Source organism: Ahaetulla prasina, chromosome 3, assembly GCF_028640845.1.
Source record: "Ahaetulla prasina isolate Xishuangbanna chromosome 3, ASM2864084v1, whole genome shotgun sequence".
NCBI classification, from domain to species: domain Eukaryota; kingdom Metazoa; phylum Chordata; class Lepidosauria; order Squamata; family Colubridae; genus Ahaetulla; species Ahaetulla prasina.
Genome location: NC_080541.1, coordinates 180,674,626 through 180,698,374, shown reverse-complemented (window position 1 = coordinate 180,698,374; position 23,749 = coordinate 180,674,626). Strand labels below are relative to the sequence as shown.

The window sequence follows — 23,749 nt, the reverse complement described above, 5'->3', positions numbered from 1 at the left end:
GACAACCATAAGCCTCAATCTATACGTCTCCCCTCATTCCTCTCTGCCTTCCTTTGTTTTTCTTGGTGAAGAAAGAAAAAGTGGGAACTCAATTGGCCACTATGCAGGAAGGAGCAAAGGACTAATAACAAAATACTGCTTTGTCTATAGCGTGAGGAAATTCAGCAGCTGGGAGGTGGGACAAGGTGGGAGTTCCCAACAATGAGAAATCATCTTTCCTAAACCCAAGAGGAAATGTGGCTGAACTCATAATTAATCGGTTCAATTACCCAGGCTCCAAAATGCTAAAGGAAAGTTAGACATCCATTCTTGTTTGAAAGCCAAATATTTCTGGTGCTTTTGAAATATTTTGTCTCTTCCTAGGTCCTGACTGGGGAAGACTGGACCTCTATCATGTACAATGGGATTATGGCTTACGGAGGGCCTGTCTATCCTGGTGTGCTGGTCTGCATTTATTTTATTGTTCTATTTGTATGTGGAAATTGTATCCTTTCTTTAAACAGTGTTCATATATTTAAATACTTGACTAGGGATGGACTGTAAGGTATTCTTACAAAATATTGCCATAAAATGCAATGTAGTAATGCCCTTCTCAAAATATAGTGACCATTAACCATAAATTTACAGACCCCCTCACATCCTGGACATAAACTGTTTCAACTCCTTCAACTTCAACGACGCTATAGAGTACTGCACACCAGAACAACTAGACACAAAAACAGTTTTTCCCGAAAAAACTTTTAGCCATCACTCTGCTAAACAAATAATTTCCTCAACACTGTCAAACTAGTTACTAAGTCTGCATTACTATTAATCTTCTCATGGTTCCTATCACCCATCTCCTCCCACTTATGACTGTATGACTGTAACCTTGTTGCTGGTATCCTTAAGATTTATATTGACTGTTTCCCTATGACTATCATTAAGTATTGTACCTTATGATTCTTGATGAACGTATCTTTTCTTTTATATACACTGAGAGCATATGCACCAAGACAAATTCCTTATGTGTCCAATCACACTTTGCCAATAAAAATTCTATTCTATTCTATTCTATTCTATTCTATTCTATTCTATTCTATTCTATTCTATTATATTCTAAAATAAGAGATCCTCAGTTACTTGGTTAGATAGATTACCATCTTCTATTTTATGCCAGTTAGTGATTCCATATGGAAGCAGGATGTGCATGGAAAAGTTGCAAAGAATTTTATAATTGTATCATGGGTAGGAGCTGGCTGGGGAATTCTAGGAGTTGAAGTCCACCCATCTTAAAATTGCCACAGTTGAAAAAATAATGGTTTAGCATGTTCAATAGTTTCAAATACTGATGGGAGGAAGACAGGTCCATATTACATATGATCGTGATTTCACTTTCAGTATCTGATTTGTTCCGCACATTGGCTGATTGAATGTCAGCTGTTTCTTTCCTTCGCCCTTATACACACAGTTGCTAAAATGTGGAATGGATTTTTTTTTGCTTTGTTTATTGTTTTGTCCATAACTATGCGTGATGTTGCGCGTCACATCAGGGGTATATATGAATAATATTTCTGGATTTATTAATTTCCTTTCATTATCAAGTCTGTTCTACTATGCTGATATCAAAAGCAAACATTTAAAAAAATATTCTAAGATGTATGTTATCTTTATAGTCATGTGAAATCATATCCCCACTATGGAGACAGATAAAGGATTTAGTCCCAATATTTTTATTTCTTTATGTACTACATTTTATCCCCTCCCTTCTTTTCTTTGGGACTTCAAAGTGCTGTACAATAGGATCTCGGTTTATGCTATCCTTATTATAACAGCCTTGTTGGACTGGGATAGTGTGATTGTCCCAAAGTCACTCCATGGTCAGGTTGTATACTTGAAGTCTGGTCTCCCTGGGACCAGTGCAGTTAACCACTATACTATGCTAGCCCTGCTACATCATGGGTGTCAAACTCAAGACCCGTGGGCTAGATCTTACACTGGAAACAGTGAAGGCCTACAGTGCCTCAGCCAGCGAAAACGGAGCTCCTGGGCTCCATTTTCAGCTGTGACGACCTCCTGCAATCCTGTACCAGCAAAAACAGAGCTCAGGGAGGCCATGCAAGCTGGCCACGCCCCTGGTCACACACACCCAGCCCTCCATGTCAAACACAACCCTGATGCGGCCCTCAATGAAATTGAGTTTGACATCCCTGGTCTACATCTTGCTTAATACACCATAGCTTGTTTTGCTTGATGCTTTGTGGTGGTGTGATTTTTTTAAAAAATTGACCATATCCCACCTTGTCTTCTTGAATTTAACATTTTTGTTGAGTTGTAAAGTATTGTAAAATACAAAATACAAACGTAAATAGAAAAGCAGTGGGGGAGAAAAGGGGGAATAGAAGTGAGGAAAGACAGGGAAAAGAAAAAGAAAAAAAAGCATTGACTTCCGACTGTCTCTGTTATGATAAAATAAGGTTAGGGTTAGATTAAAAAAAGACGAGGGTCACCTTGTCTTCTATGGATATAGGAAAAATTTAAAATGTTTAAAATCAATAGATAGAGAAGAATTTATTTTGCCATTAATGAATTCTTAGTGTCTTAGTAAGTCTGAGTTGAATTCAGATGAGCAGCCAATGCCTTTTTTCACCTGAGAAGGCCTCACCCAAGGGATGGCCTTGTCTATTCACAGTTTTGACAGAAGGAACAATATCTCACATTTTGCAATCATTTTGCAATAATGGCAATATGTCAATTTCCTAAGCCCTGATTTTCTTCGAATCTTTCAGATTTGATGATATCAGAAAATTGGCTAGGTATAACCCGTTATCAAGTGAAACTTTCAGAGAATGATAGAAGTCTTGATCCATCATTTCTGTATGATGTAAATCCACACTGTAAAATTCCTTAGCTTTTCTTTCCTCCCTACGTTAGATATTTTGCTCAATGTCTTTCTGGCTATTGCTGTGGACAACCTGGCTGAGGCAGAAACATTAACATCTGCTCAGAAAGCCAAAGCTGAAGAGAAGATGTGGAAGAAAATGACCAGGTCAGTTCTTCCTTCTGCTGCTGTTCTTGACATTCATACCTTTGGGGTTCTAGACTGCTCTATGTCAACTGTTGTGACTCTAAGCTTCTTTAATATGCCTCCCCTATTCCATTCTACCCGGCTTCTCTTTCCTTTGCCCTTGCTGTTTTGGTTCTTTTCTGTAGAGGTTATCCTGAGAAATCTGAAGAAGAAAAACTATTGTTGGCCAAGAAGCTGGAACAGAAAGCAAAGGGAGAAGGAATTCCCACCACAGCTAAGGTCAGATAAGGATGGCAGCTACCAGTGCTGCACTTCATCTCTTTAGCAATGTCTTTGTTTGTTTAGGTATTTGCATCCAGCTTTTGAAGATAAATGTTCTTTTTTTTAAAAAGAATATTTTTTGTAAGAACAGACAGTATTGTTATATGCAGCTCACTTCTCCTAATGATGAAAGTTCCTAAGATCACAAACATTTACCTAGTTTTCATTCCTTTTCAGTTAAATCCATTGTTATTTGATTATAGTTTTTTTAATAATACTGAGGCTGCATAAATATCTCTATCTCTATCTCTCTATCACTATCTCCATCTCCATCTCCATCTCCATCTCCATCTCCATCTCCATCTCCATCTCTATCTCCATCCGTCCATCCGTCCATCCGTCTGTCTATCTATCCATCCATCCATCCATCCATCATCCATCCATCTAGTGTGTATGTGTGTGTGTAGCATTAAACATTCTCACACATATTCTAAAGTTTATTTCTTCCTCTATCAGGTTTCTACAGAAATAATAAACACCACCCTAGATTTTTTCCCCCCAGAGCCTACTCAGCTCTACCTATTTTTTCCTAAGTCTATCCCAGACTTTTTCCCAGTAGGAGGCATTATCCCAGTGGTGAAATCCAATTTTTTTTTACTACCAGTTCTGTGGATGTGGCTTGGTGGGCGTGGCTTGGTGGGCGTGGCAGGGGAAGGATACTGCAAAATCTCCATTTCCACCCCATTCTAGGGGAAGGATACTGCAAAATCACCATTCCCTCCCCATTCCTGGGGAAAGTATAGTGCAAAATATCCATTCCCACCCCACTCTGGGCCAGCCGGAGGTGGTATTTGCCAGTTCTCTGAACTGCTCAAAATTGGTAGCTACTGGCACCTGTCAGAACCTGCTGGATTTCACCCCTGCATTATCCCCAGTGCAGGGAAGAAAAACAAGGCACATCTGATATTGGGAATGTTAAAGGCAGCTTGTGAAAGCCATTACTATAGCTACCCATCTTAACAAAGTGTAACACTGAGAAGGCTTGGAAGACTTATTTACAAGTTACTCCTCCCATCAGATGAATTTTCCTGGGAAATAAATTCCTCGGGGGATAGAATTACCCTCTTGTTTTTGATACTAATCATTTGACTCATGCTGTGACAGAGAATAGTAAATGAGAGTATGCTGGTCTTAAGGATAAAAAGCTCTTATCTGGTCACCAGGACCAGCGGTTTTGTCTTCTGAGCTTTCGGACTTGTACTGGAACACATCTTCAGGGAACTTCTCTCTAGCAGAGTGTGGGCTTTGGGCTCTGTGTGGTATTTATATGGTGCCTGAAGTCCTCATTCACTTTCTCCCCAAAGAAGGGGATTAGTTTACATCAAGGGTGTCAAAATATCATTAATAAAAGATATATTGGTTCCAAAATGTAGGTGTGATATGCATTTGCTATTTCATTCCAGTGACAATATTCTGGAGGGCACATTCACATCCAGCACATTCACATCCACATCCCTTTGCTTTTTATTAAAAAGCATACAGATTTTATTGCAGGATTTCCCAAAATTTATGGTGTAGCTCCCTCCCATTGTTACCATAAACCCACCTTTCCTCACCTTTCCTTGTATTGTTTTCATTGTTCACTTGTGTTTATTTTAGTGTTTGGACTTTTAAGAGAGGTGTCTCATTAAGACTTCAGTAAAGGGGCATGCGACTGCAAAAAAGCCTGCAATTACTGCAGGTTCGAGCCCGGCCCAAGGTTGACTCAGCCTTCCATCCTTTATAAGGTAGGTAAAATGAGGACCCAGATTGTTGGGGGGGCAATAAGTTGACTTTGTAAATATATACAAATAGAATGAGACTATTGCCCTATACATTGTAAACCAAGCCGTATGGTGATTTCACAGATAAGTCCATATGTGTATAAATGTAAACAAAAAAAAAAAAAAAAAGACTTCAGTAAAGGGGCATGCGACTGCAAAAAAAAAATTAGGAACCCCTGCTTTATGAAATAGAATGTTATTCAATAAAACAACCATCCAATGTTACATAACAAAGACATATATAAACCAAGCCGTATGGTGATTTCACAGATAAGTCCATATGTGTATAAAGTAGTCCTGAATGCCATTTCAATTGCATCCCTTTAGATATATGGTTTCTTGTCAATCAATCCTCTTTTTTTGCTAGGCTCTTAGTCTCAGCCAAGTAGCGCTATTCAGCAATATTGTAATAGAGTTGCAGCACTTAATTTTCATTTTCATTTTTTCCCCTGCTTAGTTAAAAGTGGATGAGTTTGAATCAAATGTCAATGAAATCAAGGACCCATACCCTTCTGCAGACTTCCCAGGTAAGAAAATTTCAATGCCATTTATTCTTGCCAATTCTGTCACAGGTTGAATAAAAGAGAAGGAAAGTATTTGTATTAAGTACGGTATATTACCTAACATGGCAATTAGTGTTCTTGAGTCTTAGTAGGACCTAAGATTGGAAAGTACATGGTTGTTGGAGTAGTACAAAAATAATGTTGAAAACCTTCAGGAGCTCTTTTGAAATCTACAATTAATTACTAGCAGAAAAATGGTGAGCATTAAGTTTTTCTGTAACTATTTTTCTACAGGTGATGACGAGGAAGATGAGCCTGAAATCCCCCTGAGCCCTAGGCCACGTCCCCTAGCTGAGCTGCAGTTAAAAGAAAAAGCAGTGCCCATGCCTGAAGCAAGTTCATTCTTCATCTTTAGCCCAACCAACAAGTATGCCTCCTTCCTTCCTTCCTTCCTTCCTTCCTTCCTTCCTTCCTTCCTTCCTTCCTTCCTTCCTCTCAACAAGCATATTGGTCTTCCAACTCTCTGTGAATAATAATTAAAGCCATTACTGCAATCATTAAGAGTACTGAAGTGGGAGAAAACTGAATGTCTTATAAGATATTTACTTCTCAAATGATATTTTGATTTTCACATTTTTGATGTTTTTCTGTCAAAAATGGATAGTGTAAGTTTTGGAGACAGAAATAACAATGGTGTAGTATCTCTCATCTCAGTATTACACAAATGGGAAGAATTATGTTAAAAATACGCTATATGTTACTGGACAGCTTGGAGCTCTTAGCATGACAGTTTCTCTGCCTCTTATACAACATGGCAACTCTAGCCAGTCAGATCTAAGATCTGAAACAGTTCAGGAGTTTATGGATGATCACCTGATTAATTTTGGTCTATTTGTATGAAAGTGCTTCTTTGCTATAAAACAATACAGTAATAAAAAACAATCAAAGACGGCACAAATCAGGCAACAAACAAACAAATCCATATTACCTGAAGAAGGAGGCTTCAGTCAACCTCCCCAAAGGCCTGGGTGAAGAGCCTGGTCTTCAGGGCTCACTGAAATACCAGCAGGGTGGGGGAAACTGGATTTCAGGGAGAACTTTAGACACTCTTAAAAGAGTCATAATCTTATAGTAATCATAGGAAGAGGAGCAGCCACCTATTGGTGATGTAGTTTTCTGACACAGAATTGTAATGCTGTACAACTCTGGTTCCTGTTTAAGAAAATTGTAAGTCAGAAGAGCTCCCATTGTAATTCCATTTCTGAACTGGATTAAAATACAAGTAAAATATCAGGTGGCTGCCCCAAGGCCATCATTTAATTTTTGGCCAAATAACAAATACAAATGAAATAAATTGCAATCTGGTGAACATTCCTCCCAGAAATTAAATCTTATCTAGCAATATAAGAGAGGCAGGGAGGCAACTTCCAGCCTCTCAGATCCACTTTTGAAGGCTCCAGAGCTCCCTCTGACTGAATTCCCAGGAAACACCAAAATGATAGCGCAAGCTTTAAGGGAATTCAAAGAACAGTAAGCCAGAAAAAAGCATAAAATCCAAGACCTACCCATATGCATGATGTGGCCCTACCCGTTAGTGACATGGACCCCACCATTTCCTATTAAGTAAATGTCTGCTCTTAGCATGTTCCTCTTTCTCTGTTCATATATGAACTTTCATTCAGGGGTCTTCTGATCAGAATACCAGCTTAAGCAATATATACTTAATTCTCTTTTTCCCCATATCTTACTCTTTCCAGGATCCGGGTGCTGTGCCATAGATGTGTCAATGCCACCTGGTTCACCAACTTTATCCTCCTCTTCATTCTGCTCAGCAGCATCTCATTGGCAGCAGAAGATCCAATTCGAGCGGATTCATTCAGGAATCAGGTAAAAAGATACAACATTTTTTTACTACTACCGGTAGCATGTGGCTGATTTCAGACCATCTTTCCCCAGCTTGGAACTCACCAATGGTTTTGTTAGGTTCGGGAAGTAACGAGGCTGGAGACCAGGGTAGTGACAACAGCTCTTTAATATATGGTGAACCCAGCAACCTGGCTGGGGAAAAACAACCCTTTATATACTGTTTAACCGGCGGCTTCAACCAATCAGCAACGTGCTTGTTTCCCGCCTAAATATTTAAAGATACATAACACTCCTCCCCTCCCAGAAAACACTTTACCACTATTTACATGTTATTTTTCGACGTAGTCACGCAAATAACCTGGGCGTCTCCTAATTCTTTCGGACCTGCGCGGTTCAGTCCTGGGTGGTGTTTTGAGCTGGTCGGAGGGGTTTTTTTCTCCTCCCAGCTCTTTCTCTAGGCCATCGGGCCCTGGATTACTGGCAGTCTCTTTTTCTTGGCCCTCCGGCCTTGGATTACTTTTGGAGTTTTCCCTGCTGTTTCCATCGGGAACCTGATGGCGTCGCTGGACCTCCGGGACCTCAGCTAAGTCTTGCGCCTCCCCCGGGTTATGGTCAGCTGTGGGTTCAAATAAGGAGTGGTCATGATCTGTCTCATTTAGCTCGGGTTGTTCAGCTATTCGTTTCCTTATCTGATCTATGTGGCGCCTCCATACTCGGTTGTCTTGTAACTCACCAAGTATGACTTTGGACGGTTGCTTTTATGATTTGCCCTGCGAGCCAACTTGGGCCGTCCCCATAGTTGCGGGCCCACACTCGATCGCCTATGCCCATTTCTCTCGTTTTCTAGTTCCCCTTGTCACCCTCTGGTGTGTAATGGGGATTCAAACGGTCAAGTGGCCACCGGAATTTCCGTCCCATCAATAATTCGGCTGGGCTTCTGCCTGTAGCAGTGCTTGGGGTTCTGTGCTGAACGGCCAGAAAGAAATCTATCTTTGTTTGCCAGTCACCTGGCTTGAGCCTGGACAATGCCTCCTTAGCGCTCGGACGGAACGCTCTGCAAGGCCATTCGGCGCGGGGTGGAAAGGCGCAGAGAGGGCATGTCGGATGCCCTCCTCTGCCAAGTATTCCTCAAACTGGGCTGCCGTGGTGCGGGCGTTGTCGGACACCAGAGTGTCAGGCAACCCGTGGGTTGCGAATAGGTGGCGCAGGGCTGCGATTACTGCCTCGGCTGTCATGGATTTCATGAGTATGATCTCCAACCATTTAGAGAATGCGTCGACAACCACTAGGAAGGTTTGGCCGTGGAAAGGGCCAGCAAAATCAATGTGGATTCTTGACCAGGGCCCTTGGGGTTTTCCCATTCCTGACTGGGGCCGTTGGGGTAGAGGTCTGGACTCTTGGCAAGCCTGGCATTTCCTACCCTCTCAGCAATCTCTGAGTCCATGAGTGGCCACCACATAGCTTCTTGCTAGCCCCTTCATCCTTACGATCCCTGGGTGACCCTCGTGGAGGTCCAATACCTTTCCCTCAATTTATCCGGGATTACCACACGATCACCCCATAACAGGCACCCCTTGAGCCGAGAGCTCATCACGTTTTTACAAATTCCTTAAACCGTTCGCCCGGCGCAGCGGCCACCCTCTTGTACCCAACCGGTACAGTCCTTAACATAATGTCGGTATGATGCCGAGCCACTTCCTTAGATGTGACTGGGCCAGAGTCAAGAGTCAATAAGCAGGATGGGCGTCCCGGAGTGGGGTCTTGATCGCCCCTGGTAGTGGGCATCTGCTTAACGCGTCCGCATGCCCCACTTCTTTTCCTGGTCGATGCTGCAGCTTGTAGAATAAGCGGCTAAGAAAATAGTCCATCGGGTCAATCGTGGCGAAAGTGCCACAGGCGTTGGTGATCGCCAGCCAGTATTCCTAACAGCGGTCTGTGGTCAGTCACAATTTCAAAGTCTCGCCCAAAAACATATTCGTGAAATTTTTACCCTGACACAATTGCTAGCGCTTCTTATCTAACTGGCTATAGTTCCTCTCTGGGAGGACATCGTTCTGGAGTAGAAGGCTATAGGGGCTTCTGTGCCGTTTGGAAGTCTGTGGCTGAGCACAGCCCCACCCGTAAGGAGGCATCGCAAACCAGCACTAATGGCAATGAGCTATGATACTGGATGAGCAGGCTATCGCTCGAGAGCAGGTTTTTACTGCTTGAAAGCCCTACTTTCCGACTTTCCCCAAGACCAAACAGTATTTTTCCTAGAAGCTTATGCAGCGGTTCAGCAACGGTCGCTTTGTTTTTAAAAACCGCGTAAAATTCACTAGCCCAGGAATGCCTGTAGCTCTGTTTTGTTTTGGGCGCTGGAGCCTTTCTGATTGCCTTGACCTTGCTCTCAGTGGGGTGAATTCCTTTCTTGTCTATTCGGTAGCCCAAGAATTCGGATTCTACCCCTATCTGGCATTTGTTCACTTTAACCTTTAGTCCGGCTGACGGAAAATGCCCAGAACTTTTCTCAAACGCTCCCCAATTCCTCTCGTTTTCGCTGATATCAATACATCATCGAAGTAGGGAACTACCCCTGGGAGCCCTTGCAGAAGTCGTTCCATCAAATTTTGGAACAGCCCCGGTGCCACACTCACCCCAAATTGTAATCGGGTACACTTGAAGGCCCCCCTGTGAGTTACAATCGTTTGGGCTTCCGCTGTGTTGGCGTCTACGGGCAGTTGTTGGTAGGCTTGAGCCAAGTCTAACTTTGCAAAGACTTGCCCTTGCCCCAAAGAGTGCAGCAAGTGTTGCACCACGGGAACTGGGTAAGCGCTTTTCTGTAAGGCTTTGTTTAGCGTCGCCTTGTAGTCAGCGCAGATTCTGATTGACCCATCTGGTTTTACTGGGGTGACGATTGGCGTCTCCCACTTTGCGTGATCGACTGGCACCAAAATCCCCTGATTTATGAGCTTATCTAGCTCCTTGTCAATTTTAGGTTTAAGGGCAAAGGACTCTCCTTGCCTTTAACCTAATGGGAGCTACCTGGGGTCTAAGTTGAAGGAAATAGGGGTCCCCTTGTACTTGCCCAGGCAGTCCTTGAAGACATCTTCGAACTCGTTCATGAGTATGTCTTTCAGGTTACAGTCACTTTTGTAGATGCCAGTCACTCCCATGCCCAGTGCACGAAACCAGTCTAGTCCCAACAAACTAGGCAGGGTCCCTTCGACGATCGTGATGGGCAGGGTCTTCTTGTGTGGTCCGTACTCGACTCGGACGGAGGTGGTCCCACGAACAGGGATGCGATTCCCTTGGTAGTCGTGGACTCGTAGCCGTTGTGTTTGCAGGTGGCGCTTCGCGACTGATGGCAGTGACTTCGCCAAAGTGTCCCAGGACATGATGGTGATCGCTGACCCGGTGTCCACTTCGAGTCGGCACCGTACTCCTTCTATTTTGGGTTTGGTGAAGATCTTCTTCTCCACCGGGTTGAGGCGCGCCTATGACCACCGTCGTTTGGTTTGATTCGCGGCCTTTTTTGTTTGAGCCAATCGCGGGCCGCCTTGCCGATCCCGCGCTCTGATTGGCCGATTTGAATTTTCGGCGGGAAGGTTGGGGAGCTCGACAGACTTGAGCTAGGTGCCCTTTCTTCTCGCACCGCCGACATGTTGCGTCCTTGAACTTGCAGCGTTGGCGCTGGTGTTGACCTCCGCAACTTCCGCATTCGTCCCGGTCCTCTTTGCCGCGTTTCTCGGTTCGGCAGACCCCTTCCTCATCCTCACCGTCAGATTCGGTCTGGATCTCTTCTTGGTGCACCGGGGTTGACTTTGTGCTCGCCTTTGGTGTGAGAGGCTTTTGCAGTGTCTCCGCCGCTTGGGTGGACATTTCATGCGCTCGGGCTTCGTCCAGGGCGTTCGCCAGCGTCAGATTGCTTTTGATAGCAGCCGCCTCCGCAATCGCATGTCTCGGACCCCCCTGATGAGTTGCTCCAGCAGCACCTCGTCCAGGTCTCGGTACCCACAGTCTTTGGAGGCTTTCCGCAGGGCGGCCATGTAGTCGCCGATGGATTCGCCCTCTAGCTGTCGGCGCTCTCCAAATTCAAAACGCCGCACGTATTTGGACGGCGTTGGCGGGAAATGGTTTTTTAGCAGGGTTTGCAGAGTTTGCCACGATACCGATTGTATCGGCGTTGGCTCTGCCAGGGCTTCCGCGATGTCGATGACCTCGGGACCGCAGTGGCTCAAGAAGTATGCCCTTTTGCGGTTGTCTGGAACTCCTTGCAGTTCGTTGGCTTCTAGAAAGCTTTCGAAACGGGTCATATACGTTCCCCATTTCTCTCTAGCCGGGTCAAACGGTGCGGGCGGAGTGTAACTGGCCATCTCCGCTTTTCTGCCCTGTGTTTGCTGGGTTCGGTTCTTTCGTGCTTCAGCTCGGTTCTGGTGCTCCTTAGCCTCGAAATCCCACCTTCGTCGCCAGTGTTAGGTTCGGGAAGTAACGAGGCTGGAGACCAGGGTAGTGACAACAGCTCTTTAATATATGGTGAACCCAGCAACCTGGCTGGGGAAAAACAACCCTTTATATACTGTTTAACCGGCGGCTTCAACCAATCAGCAACGTGCTTGTTTCCCGCCTAAATATTTAAAGATACATAACAGGTTTGTGATAGCAATCCCAAGGATGCTGTCTTGGAATTAGAGAAGCTATAATTTCATCACACAACAACTTGGAGAACATCAGGTTGGGCAAGATTGATCCAGAAAGAGCCATGAAATACTTGCATGCATTGTAGTTTCCGCTTAAGTCCCCTCCATGTTGCTGATGGTATTCCACCATCTTTCAATTGAAGAACAATGCTGTTGTGAAATTTTTGTCTCCATTGCCAACAGCTATCCTGCCACTGCTTCAGGTCATGGTATCGCTTGACTTCCCTCCATAGTTACTGGGTAACAAAGCAGAGCAAATTGTATATACCTTAAGGCACCCATGGATAATATTGGATAAGGGAGAAAACACTACTTTAACAATTGTACAGCTAAAAATATGTATGGCCTAGGGATGAGACAAAGACAAGAATATGGGAACATAGCACTAAAAAGTTGTACATTTATGCTGTGATTACGTGCAAGCAGTGAATGGCACTATGTAGATTGGTAGCAACAAAAGCCATATGTCAAAGAGAATAAGTAGGCAAAATAGATCAAAATAAGAGACAAGTTTGCAATTATGAACTGCCACTAGATATATAGGTAATGATAGCAATTTCTGCTATCAAACATAGACACTTTAAATTCTGCGTATCTACTAGAAACATATTCTCATTAACGTAAAGCATGTTTAAAATCATTTTGTTGCCAAGATAAACTGAGTTATAAAATATATGAATTATCTAATTGCTTAAAAAGAAAAAAATTAGAGAGGTACTTAACATACCAATAAGCACCTATCATTGCCAAAAAAAGAGAGAAAATAATACATGTAAAATAAAAATATTCACCTTCATAAATAAACTTTAGTTTAAAATGTCTGAACATTAAAAAAATGTTTAGACAGCAAAGCTTGACATTACTGATGGAAAAGTGTCCACTAATAGTCATTATATAGTTAATATGACAGTCCTCTCTGGTCCTTGTTTCTGCATTGCAGGCTTTATAAAAAGTGCATCATAAGTAAGTAGAAATGTTGATATTTTTATCTGTTGCCAATTCATTTCACGTATTTTTACTAGAGTTTAGTATGAGTGTTGGCAGAATTGCAACTGCATTTATTGACCAAAATATTTAAAGATACATAACAGGTTTGTGATAGCAATCCCAAGGATGCTGTCTTGGAATTAGAGAAGCTATAATTTCATCACACAACAACCTGGAGAACATCAGGTTGGGCAAGATTGATCCAGAAAGAGCCATGAAATACTTGCATGCATTGTAGTTTCCGCTTAAGTCCCCTCCATGTTGCTGATGGTATTCTACCATCTTTCAATTGAAGAACAATGCTGTTGTGAAATTTTTGTCTCCATTGCCAACAGCTATCCTGCCACTGCTTCAGGTCATGGCATCGCTTGACTTCCCTCCATAGTTACTGGGTAACAAAGCAGAGCAAATTGTATATACCTTAAGGCACCCATGGATAATATTGGATAAGGGAGAAAACACTACTTTAACAATTGTACAGCTAAAAATATGTATGGCCTAGGGATGAGACAAAGACAAGAATATGGGAACATAGCACTAAAAAGTTGTACATTTATGCTGTGATTACGTGCAAGCAGTGAATGGCACTATGTAGATTGGTAGCAACAAAAGCCATATGTCAAAGAGAATAAGTAGGCAAAATAGATCAAAATAAGAGACAAGTTTGCATGTATGAACTGCCACTAGATATATAGGTAATGATAACAATTTCTGCTATCAAACATAGACACTTTAAATTCTGTGTATCTACTAGAAACATATTCTCATTAACGTAAAGCATGTTTAAAATCATTTTGTTGCCAAGATAAACTGAGTTATAAAATATATGAATTATCTAATTGCTTAAAAAGAAAAAAATTAGAGAGGTACTTAACATACCAATAAGCACCTATCATTGCCAAAAAAAGAGAGAAAATAATACATGTAAAATAAAAATATTCACCTTCATAAATAAACTTTAGTTTAAAATGTCTGAACATTAAAAAAATGTTTAGACAGCAAAGCTTGACATTACTGATGGAAAAGTGTCCACTAATAGTCATTATATAGTTAATATGACAGTCCTCTCTGGTCCTTGTTTCTGCATTGCAGGCTTTATAAAAAGTGCATCATAAGTAAGTAGAAATGTTGATATTTTTATCTGTTGCCAATTCATTTCACGTATTTTTACTAGAGTTTAGTATGAGTGTTGGCAGAATTGCAACTGCATTTATTGACCAAAATAACCTTGTGTTTCTTTGTGGGGGGTCCTCTCCAGATTCTATCATATTTTGACATTGGCTTCACCTCTGTATTTACAGTGGAAATTATTCTAAAGGTGAGTTGACTTGTCTCTCTCAAAATAATATTGAAAGGATTAGATATTTCTTATTCAGTTTCTATGGCTGCCCATCTCGAATAAGTCCCTCTGGGCAGTGAACAATGAAGCACAGTACAAATACAATACCCAAAAATAAATATGTGTAGCAGCCAAGAAAAATCATAACTTATTAATATAAACATGAAACAGAGTCCTTAACACTCTGGACCTATAACCAGGTCTACAAGACCTTACAAAACACTAATAGGGTCAAGAATGTTTCAAAGATGAGTTAGGGTTAAGGGGCAGAGAAGGTATATATCCTAGTCACTGCCAGCTGACATTCCTTGGCTGAAAGAGTATGCCATCCTGCTAGACTGAATTGGATGGGTAGAAACAACTGGGAGAAGATAGTACCTTAAGTGACCTAGTCCCAAGCCATGAAGGAGTTTAAGATGACAACCAGCACCCTGAATAGCACCCAAAAACACATTGGAAATCAATGAAGCTCACAATGTAACATGTTATACATGTTGAATACCTGATTTTTTTACCTATGCAACTGCATTCTCCATGAATGGAAGGTTCTGAATGCTATTCCATGTAGAGCAATTGCAATAATTCAGAGGGGAGGTCATGAGAACATGAATGAATGTGAGCAGAGTCTCTTGGTCCAGGAATGTGCATATCTAATCTAAAGGTGTGCAAAGGTGTGCAAAGGCTCTCCTAGCCATGGCTGCCACCTGCTTTTCTAGTAGGAGCTGTCAGTCCAAGAGGACCCAATTGTGCAGTGGGTCCATCTGAGGAAATACCACCTCATCTAGGACCAAAGGTGGAAAACCCTTGCACCAGAAGGCCCAGGTATCCAAAGCCTTGCTTGGGTTGAACATTGGGACATCCATTGTGCCACATCCAGGCCCTTACAGCCTTCAGGCCCTGGGACAGGACATCAACAGTATCACTGAGGTGGCATAGGGTGATGACATAAAACTGGGTATCATCAGCATATTGATGCTACCTCACTTCAATCATTGGAACTCCTTGCTCAGTGGCCTCATGTAGATATTAAATGGAAGGGACAACCAAGCACTGTGGCACCCCACAAATGGATGGCACTTTTCACTGCCATCAACACTTAGTTTGTTATTAATTACAAATACAGTTACCTTCTAGTTTAAATTACTCTCTTGAGTTTATTTCATCCTCTGATTTCTGCTTCATTTTGTGTGACAGTAGATAGTCTTCCAAAAGGTCATCTTAATTTCAGATAGAAAAAAGAAACACAATGCTAGATTTATCAAAGCTAATTGAATCTTTTTGTTTCCTACAGATGACTACTTATGGTGCATTTCTTCACAAAGGATCCTTCTGTCGTAATTCTTTCAACATGCTAGATTTACTTGTGGTTGTTGTCTCACTCATCTCCATGAGACTTGAGTAAGTGGATCATAGACAGGCAAGGGTTCCAATAGGTCACTCAGGGATTTCTTGTAAATGCACCATTTATAGTAATCCAGGAGAGTAGCATGGGATTGGTTATATAAATATTTGTAAAGTGCATTTGTTTGGTTACCAGAGGGTTTGACAAGATGGTATCTTCCCAATATTTTGGAGCAACTTCTACCACTAGTAGATGGCATGGCAAATGGCAAGAAATTGTAAGAGATTTAGTTGAGCACACCTGAAGGGCACCAAGCTAGTTACTGCTACACTGTAAGGACTACTTTGAATATAAAATGTAGGAATATTAAAATATATTTCTGAAAATGCTAAATGTATTTATTATTTTATACAAACATGTTAACCACAATTCATTAACTCTTCATGACTTGGAAGACTGATGTATCTTAATAGCAATATTCACAGCCAATGTCAGTCAAAATATTGACAGTAAAAAGGCTATTTTTATCCTTTCTTTCAGTCAGAAAAAAAGAAATCAAAATGAAAACTAGAAGTATATTTAGCACTGACAGTTTATTCCAATTGACTGCTGGTTATGCAAAGACTTCGAAAACTTAACAGATGTACTTTTTGTCTTTTTCCTGCCTATTTACACAAATTTCCTTCAAAGGTTTCTCTTAGTTACTGTGGCTGCTTGCAGTAGCTGATGGATAGATGACATATTACAGTTTGAACAATTCTTCTGTTCCTCAGTAGTCTAGGCTGAGATGGCATTTGAATGGTACAGGTTACAGTTCCTATGTTGTCCCTGTTTTGCTGCTTAAAGCTGATAGCTATTCATCTGAAATCAGGTATAAAATTGACAAGACAGGAACCAGCCCTGCTCAGACCAGTAGTTCTGTTGTGTAAACATAGAGCAGGTGCACTCCAATCTCAAGGCTGAGAAATGAATGGCCAGAAGTTGATGCAAAAGTGTGAGAGAAAATTGGTTTCCAACTTCTACATGAGACGAATGAAGGCAAATATACAGATCCCAGGATAATGTTGCAGGATCCAACCTGGGTTGGTCACCGGGACCAGCGGGTCACTCCTGGTGACCGACCCGGATTGGATCCTTCTATATGAAAATTTATTTCTGTGTTCTAAAATAGGTAGATCTTGCGCATGTACTTCTTTCTTTTCTACAATAAAGCTACTTATCATTTGCTACATCAATCCCTGAAGGCTTTTGCTGGTATCTAATTCCTGAAAACAGAACTGAGTTTTGAGGTGGTGTGGGGTGAAATATTACGGATGTATAGCTATGCCTGGCCTGAAGCATCTCTTTCATGAGTTATCTTCTGACGAGTTTTCACAAGGCATGCTGGGAATTAGGCAGCCACATAGAATTCTCTGACCTCCCTTCCTATTCTGGGAGTGCCCCAATCCCTTCCTAAAAATAACGTCAAGGTCATATCTTCCTAAGCACACAATATCTTTGACAGCAGGACTATGAATGTAGCCACAAAGGTTGCAAAAGCATAGTAAAGAATCTTTCCCATTTCCTGCAACAGGTCCAGTACCATCTCAGTGGTGAAAATCTTGAGGGTGCTCAGAGTACTGAGACCATTGAGAGCTATTAACAGAGCAAAGGGACTGAAGGTAAGCATCACCCCGACATAAACAAGGAGAAAGTGTTATATGTCCATATTTCTAAGTCTTGAATGCCATTTATAAGCTATTAGAATGCTTGATGTAGAACTGTGGCATATATTTATACCAGAGGTGAAATGCTCCCGTTTCGGACTGGATCGCCCGATCCAGTAGCGATGATAGTGGATGGTTCGGAGAACCAATAGCAAAAATCCCTGCCCCCTCCCAATTCCCGGCTGAGCCGCATGATCATCAGAGGGTTTTTTTTACTTTTAAAAGCATTTTTTCTTTGGCCGAAAAAATGCTTTTAGAAGTTAAAAAAAAAGTTTGCCATGCTCACCTAGTCACATTACCCCACACACACACCAATCCACGCCTACAGAACCGGTAGTAACAAATTTTACATTTCACCACTGATTTATACTTTACCTAAATTGACAAACTCCAGATAACTGGAACTGTGAATGTCAGATTTGTAAATCTCTTAATGGATGCTGGGACATTGGATGATCGAACAAATAAACTAAAACAATCCCTCTCTCCCCCCCCCTTTTTTTTTCCTCCCTAGCATGTGGTCCAGTGTGTTTTTGTGGCTATTAAGACCATCGGCAACATTGTTCTTGTCACCTTCTTGCTACAGTTCATGTTTGCTTGCATTGCAGTGCAGCTCTTCAAGGTGAAAGCATACCTAAGAATTAATTATCATTTTGTTGCGTTCCATAGGCATGTAATGCAGATCTGTTGGCAATAACTGAGTAGCTGGGTTTTTTTGGGGTGGGGGTGGGGGGTGTCTGGGTTTGTTTGTTTTTTACTCTCTTGGACATCTCTGATTCAGGTTGCTGACTCAATAATCCTGTTTTTCTGAGTTTATTCCACTTGTCTCAGTGTGATGCCTTCCAAAAATACTGGGATTACAACTTTCCCAGCCATACTCAGCTAGGAACAGAATACAAGGGATAACTTTGATCTGAAGCTTACAGGACTATGCAGCTGAAGACATGAAAGACGAGCTGATGTTTATTAATTAAATTTATATAGCCACCCAACTCACAAAAACGGATTCTGGGCAATGTACAATAATAAATAAAAATATATTTAAAAAAATAGGCATCTAAAAATATAAAAATCAAAATTAAAAATCAATTTAAAATATATACAAATCCCAAGAAGAGAAAGAATTAATACATCCAACCTCAATACTGGAGCTATCTAAACAGGCTTCCACCCCCAGACTAATGGCAAAAATAGGCCTTGAGGGACTTCTGGAATATCAAAACATGGAGCTGATCTAATGCTGGTGTGGAGAAGAATGTTCTAGAAGGCAGGGACCATGGCAGAGATAACCTGTCACCTAGGACCCACAAAATGTTGGTCTCTGGCAGATGGTATCCATAATATGCTCTGCTCTCTCTGCTGGGCTGGACTGATATGGGGAGAGGCAGTCCCTCAAAATAACCTGGTCCCATGTCATGATAACTTGGGACCAGGTTGAGCAGCACCTGAATTGGATGTGAAACAAACTGGCAGCCAATGCAGCTCAAGGAGCAAAGATATAATGTGCGCTGTTCTAGGGGCACAGATAATGGTCCACATGCTAATACTTGGCCTGCAAATGCTAATGCTTAGAGATCTACTACAATAATATTAGCACATTAAATAGTCCCGTCCCCCATCCACTTGTAGATAAAACTGGGAACATATTAGTCTCTTTCAATGCTATTACTATTTGGTATGGCAGTAAACTCTTTTAGGAAACAGGAATTCTTTCCACTTCCTCTTCAAGGACAGAAACCCATCTTTGATCCATTTGTATATTATATACAAATCCCAAGAAGAGAAAGAATTAATACATCCAACCTCAATACTGGAGCTATCTAAACAGGCTTCCACCCCCAGACTAATGGCAAAAATAGGCCTTGAGGGACTTCTGGAATATCAAAACATGGAGCTGATCTAATGCTGGTGTGGAGAAGAATGTTCTAGAAGGCAGGGACCATGGCAGAGATAACCTGTCACCTAGGACCCACAAAATGTTGGTCTCTGGCAGATGGTATCCATAATATGCTCTGCTCTCTCTGCTGGGCTGGACTGATATGGGGAGAGGCAGTCCCTCAAAATAACCTGGTCCCATGTCATGATAACTTGGGACCAGGTTGAGCAGCACCTGAATTGGATGTGAAACAAACTGGCAGCCAATGCAGCTCAAGGAGATATAATGTGCGCTGTTCTAGGGGCACAGATAATGGTCCACATGCTAATACTTGGCCTGCAAATGCTAATGCTTAGAGATCTACTACAATAATATTAGCACATTAAATAGTCCCTTCCCCCATCCACTTGTAGATAAAACTGGGAACATATTAGTCTCTTTCAATGCTATTACTATTTGGTATGGCAGTAAACTCTTTTAGGAAACAGGAATTCTTTCCACTTCCTCTTCAAGGACAGAAACCCATCTTTGATCCATTTGTAGCATTGTCTTAAAAATGCTCATTTTTAAGAGAAGTCAAATCTAGTATAATCTGGGAAACGCTATAACTCTATAATGTAAGACCAACACAATTAATAATTATTTTATTGGTTTCTGTTTTAAATGTAGGGGAAGTTCTACAGCTGTACAGATTCAACTAAGATGACCGAATCAGAATGCCGGTATGCCTCCCTTTGGTTGTATATCATTCTTTTCTTCACTTCAGAAACATATCATTACAGCACAATTCTTTCCTGAAGGTCAGATTCAAGGAGACTGTCAGGTGCAAAGGATCAGAACCAGCCATTAAGTTGCAGCACAGAAGATTCATTCAAGTCTATAAACAAGTATCTAGCCAACTAAAGTTCAACACTAAACTGGTGCCAAATAAGGGTCAACAGAATTCAGGAGGGGTTGGATTTGGACCATTTGTGGGAACATAAGGACTCTAACATAACATAAGGGACACGGTGGCTCAGGGCTAGGATGTTGAGCTTGTTGATCGAAAGGTCGGCAGCTCAGTGGTTCAAATCCCTAGTGCTGCTGTAACGGGGTGAGCTCCTGTTACTTGTCCCAGCTTCTGCCAACCTAGCAGTTTCGAAAGCACGTAAAAATGCAAGTAGAAAAAATAGGGACCATCTTTGGTGGGAAGGTAACAGCGTTACGTGCGCCTTTGGTGTCTAGTCATGCCGGCCACATGACCACGGAGACGTCTTCAGACAGCGCTGGCTCTTCGGCTTTGAAACGGAGATGAGCACCGCCCCCTAGAGTCGGCAACGACTAGCAAGTATGTGCAAGGGGAACCTTTAGCTTTACCTTTAAGGACTCTAAGCTAATGATGCATTTAGCTCTGTCCCCCCAACTCTGCCTGTTCTTCTATAGCTTCCCTTTCATTTTTAGCCACAAGGCAGTTTAACATTTAAGCACTTTTGAGAGATAAAGTTAGAAAGATTCACATCTTATTTTTCTGTAAGATTTGGATTTTAAAATTTGATAAACATTCCTCCTATGCCTTAAGCTCTTAGAATACATCTAAAGAGAAGCCCAAATATAACAATAATAATATTAATAATATTAATAATACCCATCTCCTTCCACTTATGACTGTATGACTGTAACTTTGTTTTTTGTATCATGATTTATATTGATATTGTTTCCTGATTACTTATTTGTACCCTATGACTATCATTAAGTGTTGTACCTTATAATTCTTGATGAACATATCTTTTCTTTTATGTACACTGAGAGCATATGCACCAAGACAAATTCCTTGTGTGTCCAATCACACTTGGCCAATAAAAAATTCTATTCTATTCTATTCTGTTCTGTTCTGTTCTATTCTACTCTACTCTACTCTACTCTATTCTATTAATAATAATAATAGTTATAATAAAAATAATTTGGAATTGTTCTTATACAACTAAACAAATACAGTGTAGGCTAATAACCATCTGAATGTTCTCTAAACTAATAACATATATTTTCTTAATCTTCCAAAATGGATGTTAATTAGCTAGTTTTTACTGTCCAATGAACTTGTTTCTGAAAGGTTTATTAACTTGTAGGTGGCAGAAGCCATCTTTATACTGTTTCCTGCGTTGTGATATTAAGAAAATATGAAATGTTAATTGAACCATGGATCAATTAGTCATAAATGATCGACTGAAAGAAAAAATTTCCTTACTATATTGAAGGCCAAAAATAAGTAGCTTGTTCAACAGCATTGAAATTAAGGCTGCAATGTTATACCTATTTAATTGGAAATATATATCCCACGAAGAATATTGCTTACAGTATTTCTAAGTAGGCATCTCTGTTATATTCTATATGCTTACTTAATGATTTAGGCTCTTTGTAGCTAATATATGGATTCTCATCCCAGGGGACACTTCATTTTGTATGTTGATGCTGATCCAACACAGGTTGTGGAAAAAGAAAGGAGGTGGCTGCACAATGAATTCCACTTTGACAATGTCTTATCAGCTATGATGTCTCTCTTCACTGTATCCACCTTTGAAGGATGGCCTCAGTGAGTACAGAATCCATTATAGAGAAAGAGTGTGTATATGTGTGCATATTGGGGTGTGGATGTGTGTTGCTAGGAATATTTAGACCAGTCATCTCCATCATGGTATCCTCAAAATGTACTAGACTTCAGCTCTGTGAATTCCCAGCCAATGTGGCCAGTGCCCATGATATAGTCCCATCAGCTCTGGAAAACTGATTTAGTGGAATCCTATGGAATGCCACTGTTTCCTTTTGTCCTAGCTATTATTGTATAAGCAAAATGGCACAGAAAGAGAAAGCTTTAGGCATATCACTAACAATCTTATCAGCAGTGTGTACAAATTGCTGTTTGGGGCATTTATTTAAGCATAGAAATTATTTTATTTGTTATTATCATAACCAATGAGATAATTGGAATAAAGATAATCATATTGTGATTTGATCATTGAACAGTATGTGCTATTTTCCTCACGGTACTATTTTGGAAAATTATGTGTTACAGGTGTACATATATTCACCATTAAATTAATTGTTTAGAAACCCGTTAAGATTGAACTTTTGAAAGCTCAATTATTTATGTCAATTAATTCGGAATCTCTATCCTTTCTTTTCCAGACTATTGTATAAAGCAATTGATACACACACTGAAGACATGGGCCCTATATACAACTATCGTATGGGCATTGCTATCTTCTTCATAATCTATCTCATTCTCATTGCCTTTTTTATGATGAACATCTTTGTAGGTTTCATCATTGTAACTTTCCAGGAGCAGGGTGAAACTGAATACAAAGACTGTGAACTGAACAAAAACCAGGTATGGCAAGTTTACCTATTAGGCAGAACTAATGTGACAAGTCCTAGATTTTACGTTGTGGATATCAAAGATAGGGGCTAGAGTTGTGTGAACATCCCAAAAGTGCAAGGCTAATGCTGAGATTGAGGCGAGAAATATAAATATCCATTTCTAATCACAATAATGTTAAAATGGCAGAACATATATCGTGACAATACTACACAAGGTCCCCTCTTTTATATTTGTGTTATAACATCACATACAATGTTTGGGGGCAATGTTTGTCTTGTGGTGTCATGTGACATCAACAGTTTGAAAGGTATTAGTTGGGCCTAGTTCAAAATTAGGAACTGGAGTTTGCATTCTGAATATAGTAGTGTTACATCATTCAGTCAGAAATTTTGGATATTGCAGACTTTCAAATTACACAGTGAAAATTTCTGCTGTATCTGATGTTAATAGGAGAATTATAAAAGGATCTGAGCACAGCAGTTTTGTGCAGTCTGTAACTTTTCTTATTCAAGCAGGAAGGATAATTTGGTTGGTTATGATTAAATAAACTCTAAAATGTGTGGCTAGTTCATCTTCTTGCCCTAAATATTTGCTTTTTTTCTTCTGTTGGACTACTAAAAGTGCTGCATAAGATATTTTCATAGTTTCTGGCTCATTCATTTATTTATTCAATTTACTGAACGTATGTGAAAAGAAAGCAATCCTAATTTTAAAATAACAACTGTCCCTGTGAGGGTAATGTACATGCTTATACCACATACATATTAATCCTGTGCATTGCTTAGTTTCTTTATTCTGTAAATGTCTTTATAATGCTAACTCTAGCTGAAATGAGTCTTCAGCCCCCCTTTGTACGTGTGAAACATTTGAAGATATGCATACTCCAATGGGGTAGGCGGAAGAAAAATACATTAATGTTAATTGAATGGATATTTGTTGATTAAATTAATTGCCTTTAAAATAAGGCATTCCATTTATAAGTGAACTAAAGTCTCGATAGAAGAG

General features: G+C 40.8%; 1 protein-coding gene across 2 annotated transcripts in view; it reads left to right on the top strand.

Moving 5' to 3' along the window:
• The window catches only part of CACNA1S (calcium voltage-gated channel subunit alpha1 S), a 95,937-nt gene that overhangs the window by 35,476 nt on the left and 36,712 nt on the right, over positions 1–23,749 (top strand). For both annotated transcript variants that reach the window (XM_058179215.1, XM_058179216.1), the window contains exons 13-25: positions 364–484; positions 2,914–3,028; positions 3,193–3,286; positions 5,549–5,618; positions 5,889–6,021; positions 7,352–7,481; positions 14,385–14,444; positions 15,757–15,863; positions 17,381–17,468; positions 18,028–18,135; positions 20,059–20,111; positions 21,812–21,958; positions 22,552–22,753. In XM_058179215.1, coding sequence (XP_058035198.1) covers positions 364–484; positions 2,914–3,028; positions 3,193–3,286; positions 5,549–5,618; positions 5,889–6,021; positions 7,352–7,481; positions 14,385–14,444; positions 15,757–15,863; positions 17,381–17,468; positions 18,028–18,135; positions 20,059–20,111; positions 21,812–21,958; positions 22,552–22,753 — 1,428 coding nt within the window. The remainder of the gene's footprint in view (positions 1–363; positions 485–2,913; positions 3,029–3,192; positions 3,287–5,548; positions 5,619–5,888; positions 6,022–7,351; positions 7,482–14,384; positions 14,445–15,756; positions 15,864–17,380; positions 17,469–18,027; positions 18,136–20,058; positions 20,112–21,811; positions 21,959–22,551; positions 22,754–23,749) is intronic.